Source organism: Scatophagus argus, chromosome 14, assembly GCF_020382885.2.
Source record: "Scatophagus argus isolate fScaArg1 chromosome 14, fScaArg1.pri, whole genome shotgun sequence".
In the NCBI taxonomy this organism is placed as follows: domain Eukaryota; kingdom Metazoa; phylum Chordata; class Actinopteri; family Scatophagidae; genus Scatophagus; species Scatophagus argus.
This window is the reverse complement of record NC_058506.1, coordinates 15685623-15701188: the sequence shown is the minus strand read 5'-3', so window position 1 is coordinate 15701188 and position 15566 is coordinate 15685623. Positions and strand designations below refer to the sequence as shown.

The window sequence follows — 15566 nt, the reverse complement described above, 5'->3', positions numbered from 1 at the left end:
TCTCCTAGTTTGGTTACCGTATATGTTTTCACAAGAGTTGCTCACCTTGGCTTTAATCTTACATCCAGAAAAGGTTAATCAGCCTAATGAGAGATAGGACTGATGGGTTAAATAAAAAACATTAGCATGTCATCAGCATACACTCATTTTATAACGTACCTGTCCAGTCTATAAACCACATGCAGAAGACGTCATTCTCGTGGCCTCATTTCATAGCCAATCGAAATACGTGAGGTGACAAAGGCCTGTGTGATTTGTAAAATGAGTAATAAAAAAAAGCACTTCATTCAGGTCATTATATGTCATTATATGTGAATTTAACTCTTTTCACAAAATGATTAATATTTTTCTAGTGTCTAAGATTAAAAAAAGGCCACTAAACTTGGTTGAATGCTTTCTTTGCATTTAGGGAAAGCACTAGACCATCCATGAAGACATGCTAATAAAATTATAATTTAGATGGTGGTTTGTGTCAAATTTGGGTTTTGTAGATACATCACTACCTTGTTTTTCTCAGTTTTGATGAAACACTTAGTCTCAAGAGTTCAGATCATATGGAATGAAATGTCAGCATCAGAATTATTACTAATCCAAGACTGATGTTGATTGTTTACTTACAGTATTTTAAGTATATTCTAAGCCTTTACTACATCTTGTTACCTGAAATGTGACCCATATTTACCCTCTAATCCAGAGGTTATGCTGTGACAGGAAGAGGAACAATGAAATACTAAAGAAACAAAGAGCCCACATTTTAGCCTGAGATTGAAAAGAGACGACAACATGGTGTAATCCCTTTAGCTAGAGTTGCTGACAGGGGATAACCCTTTAAAATGGCCCCTCTCTCCTGTCCTGCCCTCTGTTCAGCCCCCCAGCCCCTGTCTGTCTTTCTCCATACACTGACTGACTGACTGAACTACTGTTACTATGCCCGTAAAGACACCTGCTCTCACAAACACAGGAAACCACCAGCAGCACCTGACCAGCACTGAGGAACTTCACTAACACCTCAAATTCACTCATCATTTGAACCGCAACCAGCACAAGGTTAGTGGGTTTTGAAGTGGTGGCTGATGGGATGCGGGACTTGGGCGGTGATGATGAAGTTCCCAGAGCTGAGTATTATGGATATGTGATCTGTCGTCAGCCATGTTTTTGTAGAATGCAGTGTTGAGTCGAATGGATAAGCTCTGTCCAGCTGGGGAAGCTGGTAGTGTTTTTACAAAGCTGTGGACTGTCACTGGCACACATGGACCTCATCAGAGGCTTGTGAATCACTGTTATGAGATTATATATAAAATTTACTTGTCAAATTATCTAGCAAATATCCTTTAAGCTTCGTCATTTATGAAATGATGCCTTCCTGACAGGAGGTTGTGTAAATTAAAGCCATCTTTAGCAAGGGGTGTTTAATTATGAATGAATGATTTTTTTTAATTACTGTGTCATGACTACAACTGTGCCTGACCCACAGGGGCTTACAGTGATACTATAGCTCTAAACATAAAGAAAAAAATTGATTGATTGAATTAATGTTCGCAATCAAATTTCAGACCTTTCTGTCTGACATCACTGACAAAACATACACTGCGTAAAACTGCAGAAATCAGACTAAATGCTCTGTAAAATTATTCTTCTTGGCTTCTTTTCTAGATTTGAAAGAGAGATAGCAAGGTTAAACACCTCGGATTCTAGTTTTGATCGGATAAGTGAGAGGTGAGATAAATAATCAGCACCTTGAACACCAGAGGCTGTTCAGAAGCACTTAAGCATAAAATAAAGAACTTAGTGACATTATGTTGTATGACATGATATTAGAATATGTGCTCTTAAAGGGCCTTAAATGTGACAATGTGATAATGTGATATTGACAACAGTTGGCTAAATTGCTTGAAATTAGCAAGGATTTGATGTATAAGTGAACTAAATGCCTTAAAAAAAAATCATCTGTGGTCTTAAATTGTAAATATGAGTGGCTTCATTAGCCACAGATTGTTCAGCACTGCATCAAATTGTACCAGTTCATCCAGTGTTTTGCATGTAAACACCCACAAAAAAGTGCAATCTCTCATCAAAACATCCAAAATACAAAGTAAAAGTAACTCAGTATTGTACTTTCGCCCATTATGAGTTTAAATCTGCTCCTTTTTGTTACTGTCCAGCCCTTAATTAACTGCTCCACTCCTGTTAAAGACACATAGTGATACCAACCCACCTACAGCTCATCCACAGTGGGACCGAGAACACAACCGAGGAGTCGCATCATGACTGAGAGTGACAAAGAGCTGTCAGCCATGGTGCAGGAGCTGTGGGACAACGATGTCAACAGACTCACACCTGGAAAAGATTACAGGATCTCTCTGCAGGTGCACCACACACACACACACACAGATCTACAGTTGCTCAGATAGTCACTGAAGAGCTTTAAGAGGTTTTGTGAACCATCTTGAACCATCAGTAAGTATCCATAGCAGAGATGAAATATCTGAATGTAAAAGGTACAGAAGCACACGAGGAGAGCGTTTATCAAACAGTATATAAAGATTTTTAGGTCATAACAGAAAGCAGTGAGCCTACGTAAACTATTTGCACAAGTAAGATTTTAGCTTTTGATTGGCTCCCATCTTTCTGCAGGGCAAAGCTGGAGACAGCATGGCCATCAACAACGACGACAACAACGACGGAGCAGGGTCTCCTCTGTTTACATTTGTCGATGAGAACATATTCAAAAAGGAGACTTTTCTGGGTAAGTGCATGAATGTTAGGTAAATATCACAAACATGGAGTTGTTTTGGAGCGCAAACCACAAAATCAACAACATTTGACTTGATTTTAGGCAAAAGTGAGTTGTCTTTCTTAATGATAAGGCCGCCTATAAATTGATTTTCGGGATGGGGGAGCTAATTACTGTTCATTTCACGAGTGCACTGCCAGAAAATGTTTGAACTGACACAATCTCTTTGCACATTCCACGGTGCCGTTTGCCAGTTTGATCCTCCCTGTCACTTCCCTTCTGAGTAAAGCCTTTTCATCAACTCATAATCTGCTTATGACGAACAGTGGCAGCATGTTGCATAAGCACAGAGGACGCAGAGTTCACTGTGCTGGGTGCAGATGGATGCAGAAATACCCCCCAACTACTGCCTCCTCCTTCACGTCTTCCTCTGAATGAAAAATGCACATTTCCCTCTGGCAATTTTTGTCTAATGATGTTTTCACAGATGTATGTTTTATAGCATGTAGAAGAAAGCTGTATAAGGAGTTGTGTTATGTAATAGCTGAGTTTAACCTGAGGCTGCTGTCCTGCTGAAAAAAGGGGTATTCCTCCCTATTTTCTATTTTTGTACTTAGTTTATGTATAGTCTCTATCAACCTGCCTCATTGCTGATTGCTAGAGCTTTTTGTGTCTCTAATCTGGCTTTTATTCCTGATTGTCATTTATATCCATGACTGCAGGACTGGACAGCACTTCAGCATGTGAAGCTTTTTTTGAAAAATGACATCATCTGTCATCACAGACTGATCTAAATCACTTTCTGAAGAGCGTCTGTGTTTGTGTCTGCAGCCTTTATCTCCCTGTTGGATAACTACGAGAGTGACACCGGTGAACCAGAAATTGTAACCCCTGAGGAGGTGGCAGAGAATCACAAGTTCCTGGACTCAATCATTCAGACTCCCACTATGAAGGTACCTGTTGGGACATGGAAATGAACCCTTTTCTCTTGCCGTGGATCATGTCTACTAAAGAATTCATGAGAAATAAGTTGCCATTTTCATATAACACAATTAACCAGACTCTGGCAATTGTTATTTTTACTACTCAAAACCAGGTTAGATTATGGTTAGGCCTGGCCTGAGTGGTTCTGAATGTTCTACATATTGTTCTCCAAGTGTAACTCTGTCAGTAACAAACATTGCAACAAATGCAGATCATGGTAACATGCTCAAAGGGTCATTAAAGTCAATGGGATTCATTGCTCTCAGAATCATAAATTTATAGCTCTTTTTTTTGTCAATTCATCTTGTAAATGTTGAGATATTTCACACATATTTCACTTGCTGGTGATGCTGGAGGATCACTAGGTCATTAGGATTCATCTTCTGGGGACCATGAATGCCTGTACAATTTTTTATGTCAATTCATCAGATAGTTGTTGAGACAAACGGGTGTGCTGCCGGACTGATTTTAACCATCCCTACAGCCATGCCACTAACGTGACTAAAATATAAATAACAACATGTTACAGGAGGTTCTTGTTTGTTTGCAGATTGCTCATAAATACCTGGTAGAGAAGCACCTCTCTCCAGCAGATGACACACAATTCAAGGAGCAGCTGTACAGGATCTGGTTTGAACTTTATGCGAGGAGAGGATCCAGCAGGTAGGTGAAATCTGGCTCAGCACTTAAATATAGCTTCACCAGTGGAATCTGGCACTGTGATGATAACGTGTCTTACTCTGAGAAACTGGCTCTGTGTAGCACATCCAGCCAGCAACACTGCGAGCAAAAGGGAAAATATTTATTTGTAGCATGTTTAGGATGAAAGAAGCCACTAAACACAATATTTTGTCAAAATGGCAGAGGACTTAATACAGTCTTATAAATTTTAATTGATCAAAGCTTGCAAAGATGTCCCAGACAAAATGACGGACAATATGGCGTGTCTCCCACCAGACCAGACTCGTCAGGGTTTGAACACGTGTTTGTCGGAGAGACGAGAGGAGGGCGGACTGTCATCGGCTTTCACAACTGGATCCAGCTCTACCTACAAGAAAAGCTGGGACACATTGACTACAAAGGCTACAGCGTCAGTGCAAATTCACCCCAGGTATGATATGTGTATCGTGCTTCAGTTAGTTCTGAAGTAGTAAATGTATAATATGGGATCAAGTATATAAAAACCTATGAAGCCTCCTCTCTGGTCTGAGAGGGTCCCTTTCAACAGGCAACTTTTCAAATGTCTCCATACGGCATTTGAGAAATCTCTCATCTGTCTCCTGTCGTCTCTCTCCTGCACGTCCACCTGCACTCTCTGTAGTCTTACCCTCATCATCGTTCTTGCAAGCCCATGAGAAACCTCACATCCTGCTATGACCAAGTTTGCTCTCTCACCTTCTGAGCAGCCGGTTGGTCAAGCTTTCGTTGAGGCATTATCCAAGGCTCACGTTCAGAAAACCAGTAAAACTGTTATCTGTGCAGACATTTTAAAAATCTTTGTACTCAGTGTAGCTTGTGTAGCCAGGTTTATCACTGGGACAAAGGAGAAAGACGTCTCATGTGAAATGGTACATCATTTTCATTTCATTATCTTCTTTTTGCATTTTGCACTTTTCACCAATCCCCTATTCACTTCCCAAGTATAATACCAAAGATATACCGATATACTTAGTCAGAATTATGAGACACAGTCATCGCGATCTTATATTTTTTGCAGTATATTTTTTGATATTCTCATTTTATCATACCTAATTATGTATGATTTTTTTCTCTTATTTAAGACTGATAATAAAAACGCTGACGCCTCAAACAGCATGAGTCTGTTTCATTCTCACATCTTCAGCATTTTCTCTCTTTCTTTTTGTCCTGTCTTGTCTCCTCAGACTGATGAGAACGAGCCCACAGCTGCTGTTGTCAAACAGCTGCTTTTTCTCCATTCCTCACCGATGTCCTCTCCTCTTTCATCACATTTTTTTTTCTCTGTCTCACCGCAGCCTGACGAGAAAAAACACATCCTGGCACTACAGTTCAGCTGGAAGAACGGCATAAAGCCCAAGGGCAGCATCTTCATCGGCGTCAGTCCCGAGTTCGAGTTTGCCCTCTACACTCTCTGTTTCCTCACCTCCCCAAACGAGCGTGTCAAAGTCCAGTTCAGTTTCTACGATGTGGAAATTGTTTGCCACCACTACAACCAAAAGCACATAGGAACCACTTACCCAGTGCTCCTTAAGTACCAGAACCCTGAGTAACTTTACAAGATCAGTTTGAGATAAAACTGCTCCAACTCTTGAACTTGCTTACAAAGTGTCACGGGTGTTGTTGTTGTCTTTTTATTTTAGATAAAAATACAATAAAACCTTACAAGACCCATTTGCATTGTTTTCTCTTTTTCTTGCACAGTGATTCCTATTCTGAGAGTCCATTTAACACTATATAAAGTCCTACATCTCACACATGCACTAATTACTGATAATCTCGAGTTACTCTTAAAAATGTATGATGACCACATACATTTGAAGACATGTATCTCAGTCAGTTTCTAACACTTTTTCTTTTATATTAGACATCACCGTGTAAGAGTACAATAAATAAATAGAAACAGATTATTTTCAGTATCTTATCTTCAGTATATCATGTTCAAACTGAATACCTTACATGTGGCAGGTGAATTGTCATAATCCACTCATCTGGTACTCTGCTCATTTATGCCACATCCAATCCAAAAACAGCAGACTTCAAAATATTTAACAGGTATATAGAGCTTAGCATTAGATACTGTGAACTGGCCAGCAGTGTCGTCCACCCAGTTTAAATTGTAACGCCTTGTGTTTGACACTGAGGTTTATAGTTATTTTAAAGTCAAGACCAACACATTTGTTATGAGACATCTGCATTTACTGTCCAAGAGGAGAGTTCAGTATATTGTGTTAGAGACTGTGTAACTTTGTTACTCAGTTTTTTGTTTGTATTTGTTTGTTTGTTTGTTTCTTGATAATTCTGTCAGTAACTTTTCAGTGATGTGTATGGTTGTTGCACTTTGTTTCAGATGGGGGCGGTAAAGGGTTTGTTGTGGCCAATGACGTCAATTGCTTGGCGAGAAAGACCTGTGTCAAGTTAGCGGAAATGAGGAAGACACTGACCGGTTATGATTTCATAATAAAAGTACCGGAAATATCGATGTTTTGAGACAAAAAGGATAATTCTTATCTTTGAGGAATAAATTAATCATTAAACATATTAGTAATGATACAGACTAATTCTGATGAAACAATATATTTGTGAAGATGCTATCTATGGTCTACAATGTTTTGAATATTTCAAAATGCCAACAGGAAGCCTTGTGTTTTGTACTGAGCAATACTATAACTTGACAACCCATTTAGCGCAGCAGTCGACGGAGAAGCAGGTTTTTTATTGTGGCCAGGATTGAGTTTACAGTTTGTGCTGTTATATAATTTCGCGTTTGTTGGGTGTCTCGGCGGCGTGAACCTTCTCTGTTGTTGGCTTCTAGCCGTTCAAATCGGAATGGCCGAAACGAACGCTCGATATCAGCAGGTAAGATAACACTACCATTTAACAGCTAACACGTTAAAGGTTTAACATGAGACTCAAACGTCAGTTGCTGGTGAACACTGTTGACTTACGGAAGCTCTTCTTCTCTCATGTATGGTGGTGTCATCCTCCTGAATATGACGGTTTTCTGCTATACAAAGCTGGATGTCTTTGTCGTCAATAAGAATTTTTTTTCCGCGATGTTTTTTATTCATTGGTTGAAGCTGGCTTTTAACTGCACGCTACCTAGATAGCGATGTACTAATGCTAGCATTTCGTCGTTAGCTTTTTTCTTTAAGCTAACATGGATGTGAACTTGATTGTGTGATCGGGCGTCTTTTGTCTCTGTTTGTGTGTGTATACCGTTAAGTTACGTCTGGAAGACTTGTCAGCCATGTGCTAGCTATGTTACCATTGTCGAACACTAACGAAAAGAAAAAGGCTTAACTTAATTTAACTAACTCATATCGACGATCTTCGGCGTATGCTAACTTTAATGCCTGTATCGTACATAGACCTACAGCAGTGGGTGTGTTCGCTGGTCATTAAGCTTAACGGATAAATCCGCCAGCTAACCTGCTTAGCTCGGTTTTGGTAGGGCAGACAGAACTTATTATTACTTCTTGATTATTTCCTGGAACTAATTAGACAGTGACACAGTTACTTTCGGTTTGTGTTTTGTGTTGAGCGGTTGTTATTTTCTTGAGGGATTATCGTGAAATAATTGCTCCACTTTAAAGTAAATAGACGATTGATTCATAATAAATTAGGCTGTTATTTTGCTGGAGGATATTAATCCTCCATATATTCTGAAGCATGCCTGTGCCTGGTCAGGTGATTTGACTGTCTTAATTTGGATTAATTTTTTTGAAATGTGCCATATTCTGGTTAACACTGTCCGCATTTTGAATTCTAATGAATTTGTGGTGGTTTAACTGCTCCTTTTCTACGAAATTACAGGAAACTACTGCACCTGTAAAGTAAGGCGTCACCCACATCAAGAGGAAGCTGTGTTAACTTGTAATGTCTGTCTGTCAAACCCAATGTTGCAGGCTTTCTGCTTCGTATTCAGTACAACCTTAATGGCCTTTCTGGAAACTGAGTCAATCAGATGGGCTTGGTTTGATTGTTGATTTGATGATTAGGTGTTTTTAATCAATTGCCCCTGCTCTCGTGTCTTCTACTTTCAATGAGAAAAAGAGAAACGAATCAAAACAAACCACTTTGTGGTTGGTGCTTATTTCCTCCTTATAATGAGCATATGAACACGTTATTGATGATGTTAGTGAATTCATTTAGGTTGTTTTCTCCCCCACAGCTGCCCAATGAGGAGGACCCAGAAGGGAGCCCACAGGTAGCAGCAGATGCTCCTCCACCATACAGCAGCATCGCAGTGGATAATGCTGGTAAGGCCTTGACTCATCCAGATGTTTCCATGTTGCTGATGTCATTTGAAAACTGCTCAGAACGGGTTATTAATATTGATATCTTTGTAACTGCAGTATACACCTCACAGCCAGTACTGAGTTTGATAGTTAAATTTACCAAAATGTTGATTAAATATTCATCTGATACATTGAAATAACAGCTGTACCCCTCTACTACTACTGAAGGTCCAATTCAAAAATTTGAAAGTTGATTGGCTTAAATTGATATGATGTGGATAATAACAAAAAATTATGTGGAAGAATGCTATTCCTGAAGTTGACGTGAAGTTGGAGTGAAGACTTTTGCCTCTGTTGGAATTGTTGGACCTACAAAAAGACAATTCCCCTCCCCACCATATTACAGAGTGATCCTTCTTTTATCTCCTGTGTACTTTTTGGCGGTGAACAGAGAGCACACAAACCCACCACAGCCAAGTCAAATGTACGTGTGCCAACAAGTTACTGATAGTATCAATATGAATTAATGTCAGCTGATGCGACCAGCTACCCACAGTGTTTGTCATTGTTACCAGGCAAAGTGACAGTCAGTGAGTTTTGTTCTTTCCTCTTTAGTAACAGGAGAGAAGAGATAGAAAATTTCATGTAGTTGGAGACCCTAAAATTGTTTTTGTTTCACTGATCCCTTAGCGAGGATAAACTTGATGTAAGATGAAACACACAGGATTCACTTATTTAAGAAGAGCTGGTTGCTTTCAGGTGGGCTCTTAGTTGTATCAGCTGACTCATAATTGTTTGGATGTCTTACAGAACTTGACATCATTTGACATTATGACTAGAGAGTCTAGAATAGTGTTCAGTGAGCAAAATCTTACACTGTTGATATTTGTCATGTTTGCACAGTCATTATAATCTAATAAGGATGATTATTTAGTTGTCAGTGCGCATTAGCAGGAAATTCTGTTGTAGAGATCACCTCCAAGTATTTTGCCTGTTTCCACGCCCATAGCTGCTTCAGTGGCTAAATACTAAAACAAGAACAAATGTTAAAGAATGGCTTTAATTTTTGATAAGCACACTAAATATGTGATACAGTTACTAGTCTGCTGTCAAAATACAAAATATTTGATCAATAAAAATTCTGCATTTTTGTTTGAAACTGTGCCGCTTCTTCTTCTTCAGCCTACTTTGACTACAAGGAGGACGGGGTTTTCCCCAAGCCTCCATCATACAATGTGGCGACAACGTTACCTTCCTATGATGAAGCAGAACGAACCAAGGCAGAGACTGCTGTTCCCCTGGTAACCGGAAGAGTGAGTGTCTCACTTTTTCTTCCTTTTCGTCTGCAGTCACATTCAGCGTATACCCTCGCACACACTGTAGCTTGTGCTGAAACATTTCCGGTGTTGTCTGCAAGGCGTGAAACTCTTAGCAGCTTAGCACACTGCTATGGAAAGTTTTTTTTTTTGGTTTCCGAGCTCTGTTTGTGTACTTCTCATATGTGACTCTAACTCTCTCCTACATGAAATGCAGTCAGTCATATTAAAGGGCATTTAGTGATATCTTTGACCACAGTCTGTCTCACAAGTGCCAGCCATTTTCTGAAAACTTTAATCTGCCAGTCTCCCTGAACTACCATCTGTGCAGTTTGCACCTGGGTTTGTACTCCCTGAGTAAATATCAACGAGTAAATCTTTTTCTGTATTGATCTATATGATTTTGGTCGGTTATTTGAGCAGGTATTTTAAGTTAGCCACAGAAGCTAATGTTTCTGATGTGGTATTTGAGTGTGTTTTATCACTAGCCAGCCAAAGAGTGTAACCACCTAACTTGTTGATAGAGGTTTTATATATGTTTTTTATATTCAGAATAGAAGTTAGAAATGTTGAGTGGACATACTAAAAATGTATCTCTCTCTTTCAATTTGCTGTCAAAAAGATGAAGGAGGGCGAGAGTTTTCTCATGTAGTTGTCTAAAGTTACCAAAGAATCCTCCTTTCAAATTAAGTGTTATATTTTTTGTTAATATATTGTTTTGTTTTTTTTAGAAGATTTTTTTAGATTTTTTTAGACACATTAGAAGTTTCCAAAGCCTTACTGGGGTAGCATTTTCATTTATTATATAGTTGTCTTTTTGTTTACTATGGGCAAATACATCTTCCAGAGCATACCATTAATTTCTATTTAATGTGTGATGGACGCAACACGCTTCAGATGAAACCACGCCCACTTTCATGTGACCAAAGTCTGAACAACTGTGTTCCCATGTTTATCACAAAATATAATAGCTACAGTAGCTTGATGAATTTACTGTCTAATAGACCACAATGAGACAAGAGTTAGCTAGCTAGCGTTAGCATGATGGCAACTGAGGGAATGTAGTGGGAACTCAGCTGTCAAAGCTTTTGTTATACAGAAGATGGCATGGTTTCATTTTAAGTGCTCTGGAAAAAGAATAGACACATAGATCAGTAGTTTAATCTAACTCCGTCAGCAGCAGAAATTCCTGACGTGCAAACTGTTGTTTCTGTTCAACGTTGCGTATAACAACTACAAAATGACAAGTCTAACATCTCTGACCTCTAGTGGTCACTGTGATGCCTTACTGCATGTGGGGCGACCCTGTTTGATTGTTGGTGTTGTGTTTCTCTGCCACACACTGCCTTGCGCTCAGCAGCAGCCTCAGCACAGGGAACGCCTGGAGACATTTGACGATGTAATTCGCAGTTCACTGGAGGTAACTGGGAGGAGTGGAAGAAGAGTGTATGATGAGAGGACGTGTATTTGGTCCTAGTTTGGTGTGTGAAAACACAGATGTACCTGCAGTGTCTGTAGCAGGGCTGCGGCTGATCAGAGAACTCACGGTTCGGCTTTGCTTTTAAATAAGTCATTCGTTACGCCTCAGAGTAAAACACAGAACCCTACTGTCTTCTCTGTCTTTCCATTTCAGCTCTATATATATTACTTGCCATAAAACTGTATTTCACGCTGATGGTTAAATTTTGCTGTTAATCCACAGCTCCCATGCGCGCCGAACTGTGGGGGCGAGCGATCCGTACAGATCACTGATCAACTATGCTCTGTTACACCACCACTGTTTCGGTACCCCACCCTTTTTGTGCCATCTAGTACTTAGTTGATAGTTGTCCAAGATTTACTGGTTCTCCTGTCCCACATCCAGCCCTTTGTGTAACATGCCAGTAATAGTTACTAAATGGTCTTGCTGTGTTGTGATGGTTCCATTGGTCTGTTGGTTGTTTGTGTTGTATTTTCTCTCTGTTGTCAGCAAAGGTTGGTTTTCACTGGCAGATGCTTAGTCATGTTTCCAGACAGTTCATTTTGATCTCAGTCACAACATTGTGTTTGCAGAATTTCAAATACACCACTACAAACTGGTTAGTGTAAAACAAACTTAATCAAATTGATTGATTTGACTGATCTTGAGACTGGAAATAGTTTCACTCGAGTGAAACCCCGGAAAGCTCTGCTGCTGCCTTGTTGTGTTGTGGTGAAATTGTTTCAGTGGTCAGCAGCTTACTTTTTGTTTTGTTCCTCTGTTGCTTGTTCCATCACAGGAGGAAGACTTTGTGACCAGAGACGACTTTGAAGATGCCGATCAGCTGAGGATAGGAAATGACGGCATCTTCATGCTCACTTTTTTCAGTTAGTTTACCCTATCTCTTCGCCTTTTGTTTTCCTCTCTCCTCCAATTAGTCAAATAAGATTATTTTGAGATTATTATTCTGAAGACATGTCTAACACCTTCTGTTCCTTCCATCCTCTGTCCAGTGGCATTCCTGTTCAACTGGATTGGTTTCTTCCTGTCTTTTTGTCTGACCACCTCAGCAGCCGGCCGCTACGGGGCCATCTCAGGCTTCGGCCTCTCCCTCATCAAATGGATCCTCATCGTCAGGGTAGGTCAAGGAGCCCACACACAAACACAGACATTACACCGCGCACATAGATGCACATAAAATGTGGTTTTATGTAGGCACAAACAACTCAAAAGCCCCAAACACCACTCTGGTATTTTAATGTTATTTCTGTAGTGGTCGGCTTTCCTCAAAGATCTCTTTAAAACTACGCTGCTTCCTTCATTCACTTTCAAAAGGCAGGACTCATTTGACTCAAACCGATGCAGAGCATATTTATTCTAACCTGTCATTTCTGTCGCTATGTTGGGTTTCTAGTTCTCCACATACTTCCCTGGTTACTTTGATGGACAGTACTGGCTGTGGTGGGTGTTCCTGGTGTTGGGTAAGTAGCCAGTGTCTGAATATAAATCAGTCACAAAATGAATCAAATGGTTTTATCCTGCGTATGGCAATTTCTGCTCTCTGGAGTGGTGAGGTGTCATATGCAGTAAATATGTCGCAGAATATTGACCTTAGGGAAATTAACTTTAATTATTGTGTTGTATGATAATAAGGTTAGTGTTTTAATTCACTCTTTCGATGATATTAGTGTTTTATTTCCTTTTGTTTATTTATTTCTTATTTCTTCCTCAGGCTTTTTGCTCTTCCTTCGAGGATTCATCAACTATGCCAGAATCCGCAAGATGGCTGAGACCTTGTCCACTCTGCCCCGCACCCGAGTCCTCTTTATCTATTGAGGTCACAGTCCATCATTTTCCATCATTACTTTCCCCCCTTTTTTTTTAGTGAGACATACTGTCTGGCTTTATCCAATCAAAAAGGGAGAAAAGAACTTTCCCCCCCCCCAATGCTTGACATGATTTGGACAATACAGTGTCTATTGTCCCCTCTTGGTGTGAAATAGTGAATGCTGAGAAATCTGTGAAACCCTTCACTTATTTGTGGTGAACTGTCAAGTGCTATTTACAGTTATGAATTGTGTGATGTATAAATTAATGCCTTATTTACTGTTTCACGATATGTCAGCAGTGACATGCGCGGTTTTCCCGTTTAACCACCAGGGGGCAGTCTTGTCTGTGTTTTCTGTCACCTGTCTCCTGTCTGATGAAATCATTCGGTTCTCAGCCTTGGGATTCATAGGTAATTTTGGGGTTATGGGCTAATTCATGCAATGGAAAATAATATACTTCCAGAACCAATATAGTGTGTTTTAAACCTTTCTGACTAATATTTTTGACCCTTATGGAATAGTACATAATTCAGGTAATAAGAAGACTGAGGAGACTGAAAAGGGAAAATGACCTTTTTGAGGTTCACAGAGAAGAGGTTGAGGATCACTTCTATAGAATATCTGGGGCTGGGTTTCCCCTGAAGCATGCTTTTCCTCATTTATTTAAGAATTGCCCATGCTTACACACACACACACACACACACACACACACACACACTGTAATCAGGAATAAGTTTGCTTGTGTATGATATATATTTCTGTCACCTGAGAGGTAAACTGCAGGGATGTGCAGAGGAGTCAGGAAGAGGCTGAGGATCACTGCCTCGCTCCAGGATATAGTGATTGGGATGGAATAATGTGATGATCTGCCACTGGTTTCAGATATGCAATTTGATGGTTCTGGTTAAATAAATGATTCCGACGCCCTGACTTTGTTGCTCGCACTCCATTGGTTTCCAGTAAGGGAAAAAAATATTGAATTACCAGATGTGATTTGGAAACCCTGCCCTATGAAGAACAAGAAATGCACTCCTACAGAGGAGAGAGTTTTTTTTTTTTTTTTTGGTGTTGCAGTTAAGTATTAGGAGTATTTCTTTTTATTTCCCCTCATTCTAGTGGAATTGGATTGATTATATTTTATTGCAAGTATTTACTTATCTTGCTTGGAAAATGGAATTAAAGTGGGAAAAATCACATTTTGATGTTGAGCTATTTATCAAATGGTGATAAGCTTCTGGTAAAATATCACATGACTTGACAGCTATTTTAGTTTCACTTGATATTCAGGATGTAGGACACACCACAACAACCTGAAATTAAAGTGCTCTGTTATAAGACCCTGACAGAGAACGCCAATGAGCTACTTAAGTCCATAATGGATTTTATTAAACTTCATTTACCTACAATTTTTTTTTGGCGATTTGTTCCATGCTGCTGCTGTCTGGTGTACTTTAGAGGAGACTCAGGTGTGTCTTAAATTAAAGAAAAATTAAAACATGGCACTTCAGAAGAACCTCAAGATTTCTCCCTCCCAGGAGCAATAAGACTTTGGAATGAGTACATTGGAGTGAAGAAAAAAATATTTGAGAAAGTGTATTCTGTCAGTGGATAATAAATTGTTTTTGATAAAGTTTAGTTTGAACTCAGCCTGACCCTCACGACCTTCTGGAGCTTAAATAAAAACATAATGTACCATGTTTGTGGTTGGTGTGTGGAGCTTTCGGAAAGGTGGAGATCCAGCAGCGTGCAGCCACAGAGAAGAGGAAGCCTAACTGACCATGATGTTCACTTACTGACGTGAGACGTACTTTTAGCTATGCTAAATTTAACACACGAGACGTGTGTGTAAGAATCGAGATGATTTGCTGGCGGTGGCTAATTATACATGTCAGTAGTGTTTTTCCCTGCAGCTGGAACATGAAGTGAAGGTCACCCCACCTGGAAGACATGTCACACCAACTGAAACAGTCTGGTTTCACTGGAAACTTTTACTGTCACAAAGTCTCACATCATCCTGCCCGTCTCTCCACCCCACCATGGCTGCTTATTGGTCTCTCGTGATGCTTAGTAGATATGACACTGGCTCCACGCGGGTCATCTAATTACAGGTCACTAATTATTAATTATTAATTATTTTACAGCACTATTCCCAAGAGCAGAACATGAAAGTAAAGCAAACCAGATTTTCACGCTTGCATAAAGCCTTCTGGGGGAGTATAAGAGTACTAAGTGAGAGTAGATGACAGGAAACTGAACATGACACAAGCTGTACTGGAGGGAAACTGTTGAATGTCGGTTAAAAATTTT

At 39.8% G+C, this 15566-nt stretch overlaps 2 protein-coding genes across 3 annotated transcripts; both read left to right on the top strand.

Annotated features, from left to right (window-relative positions):
- The first annotated feature begins 307 nt into the window (after positions 1-307).
- Positions 308-6082, top strand: endou2 (endonuclease, polyU-specific 2). 2 transcript variants are annotated; one of them, XM_046410986.1, is made up of 7 exons: positions 308-1047; positions 2222-2366; positions 2635-2746; positions 3566-3687; positions 4269-4381; positions 4676-4829; positions 5713-6082. In XM_046410986.1, exons 2-7 carry the CDS (start codon positions 2265-2267, stop codon positions 5965-5967), a joined length of 858 nt encoding a protein of 285 aa, XP_046266942.1. In that variant the 5' UTR covers positions 308-1047; positions 2222-2264; the 3' UTR covers positions 5968-6082. The 2 variants fall into 2 exon arrangements, with proteins under 2 accessions (XP_046266942.1, XP_046266943.1); XM_046410987.1 differs by lacking the exons at positions 308-1047; positions 2222-2366 and adding an exon at positions 2373-2457.
- A 999-nt stretch (positions 6083-7081) lies between these two features.
- Positions 7082-14453, top strand: LOC124070772 (NEDD4 family-interacting protein 1-like). The gene is made up of 7 exons (XM_046410988.1): positions 7082-7273; positions 8589-8676; positions 9838-9968; positions 12230-12317; positions 12444-12568; positions 12845-12911; positions 13163-14453. Exons 1-7 carry the CDS (start codon positions 7244-7246, stop codon positions 13264-13266), a joined length of 633 nt encoding a protein of 210 aa, XP_046266944.1. The 5' UTR covers positions 7082-7243; the 3' UTR covers positions 13267-14453.
- Positions 14454-15566: the final 1113 nt, after the last annotated feature.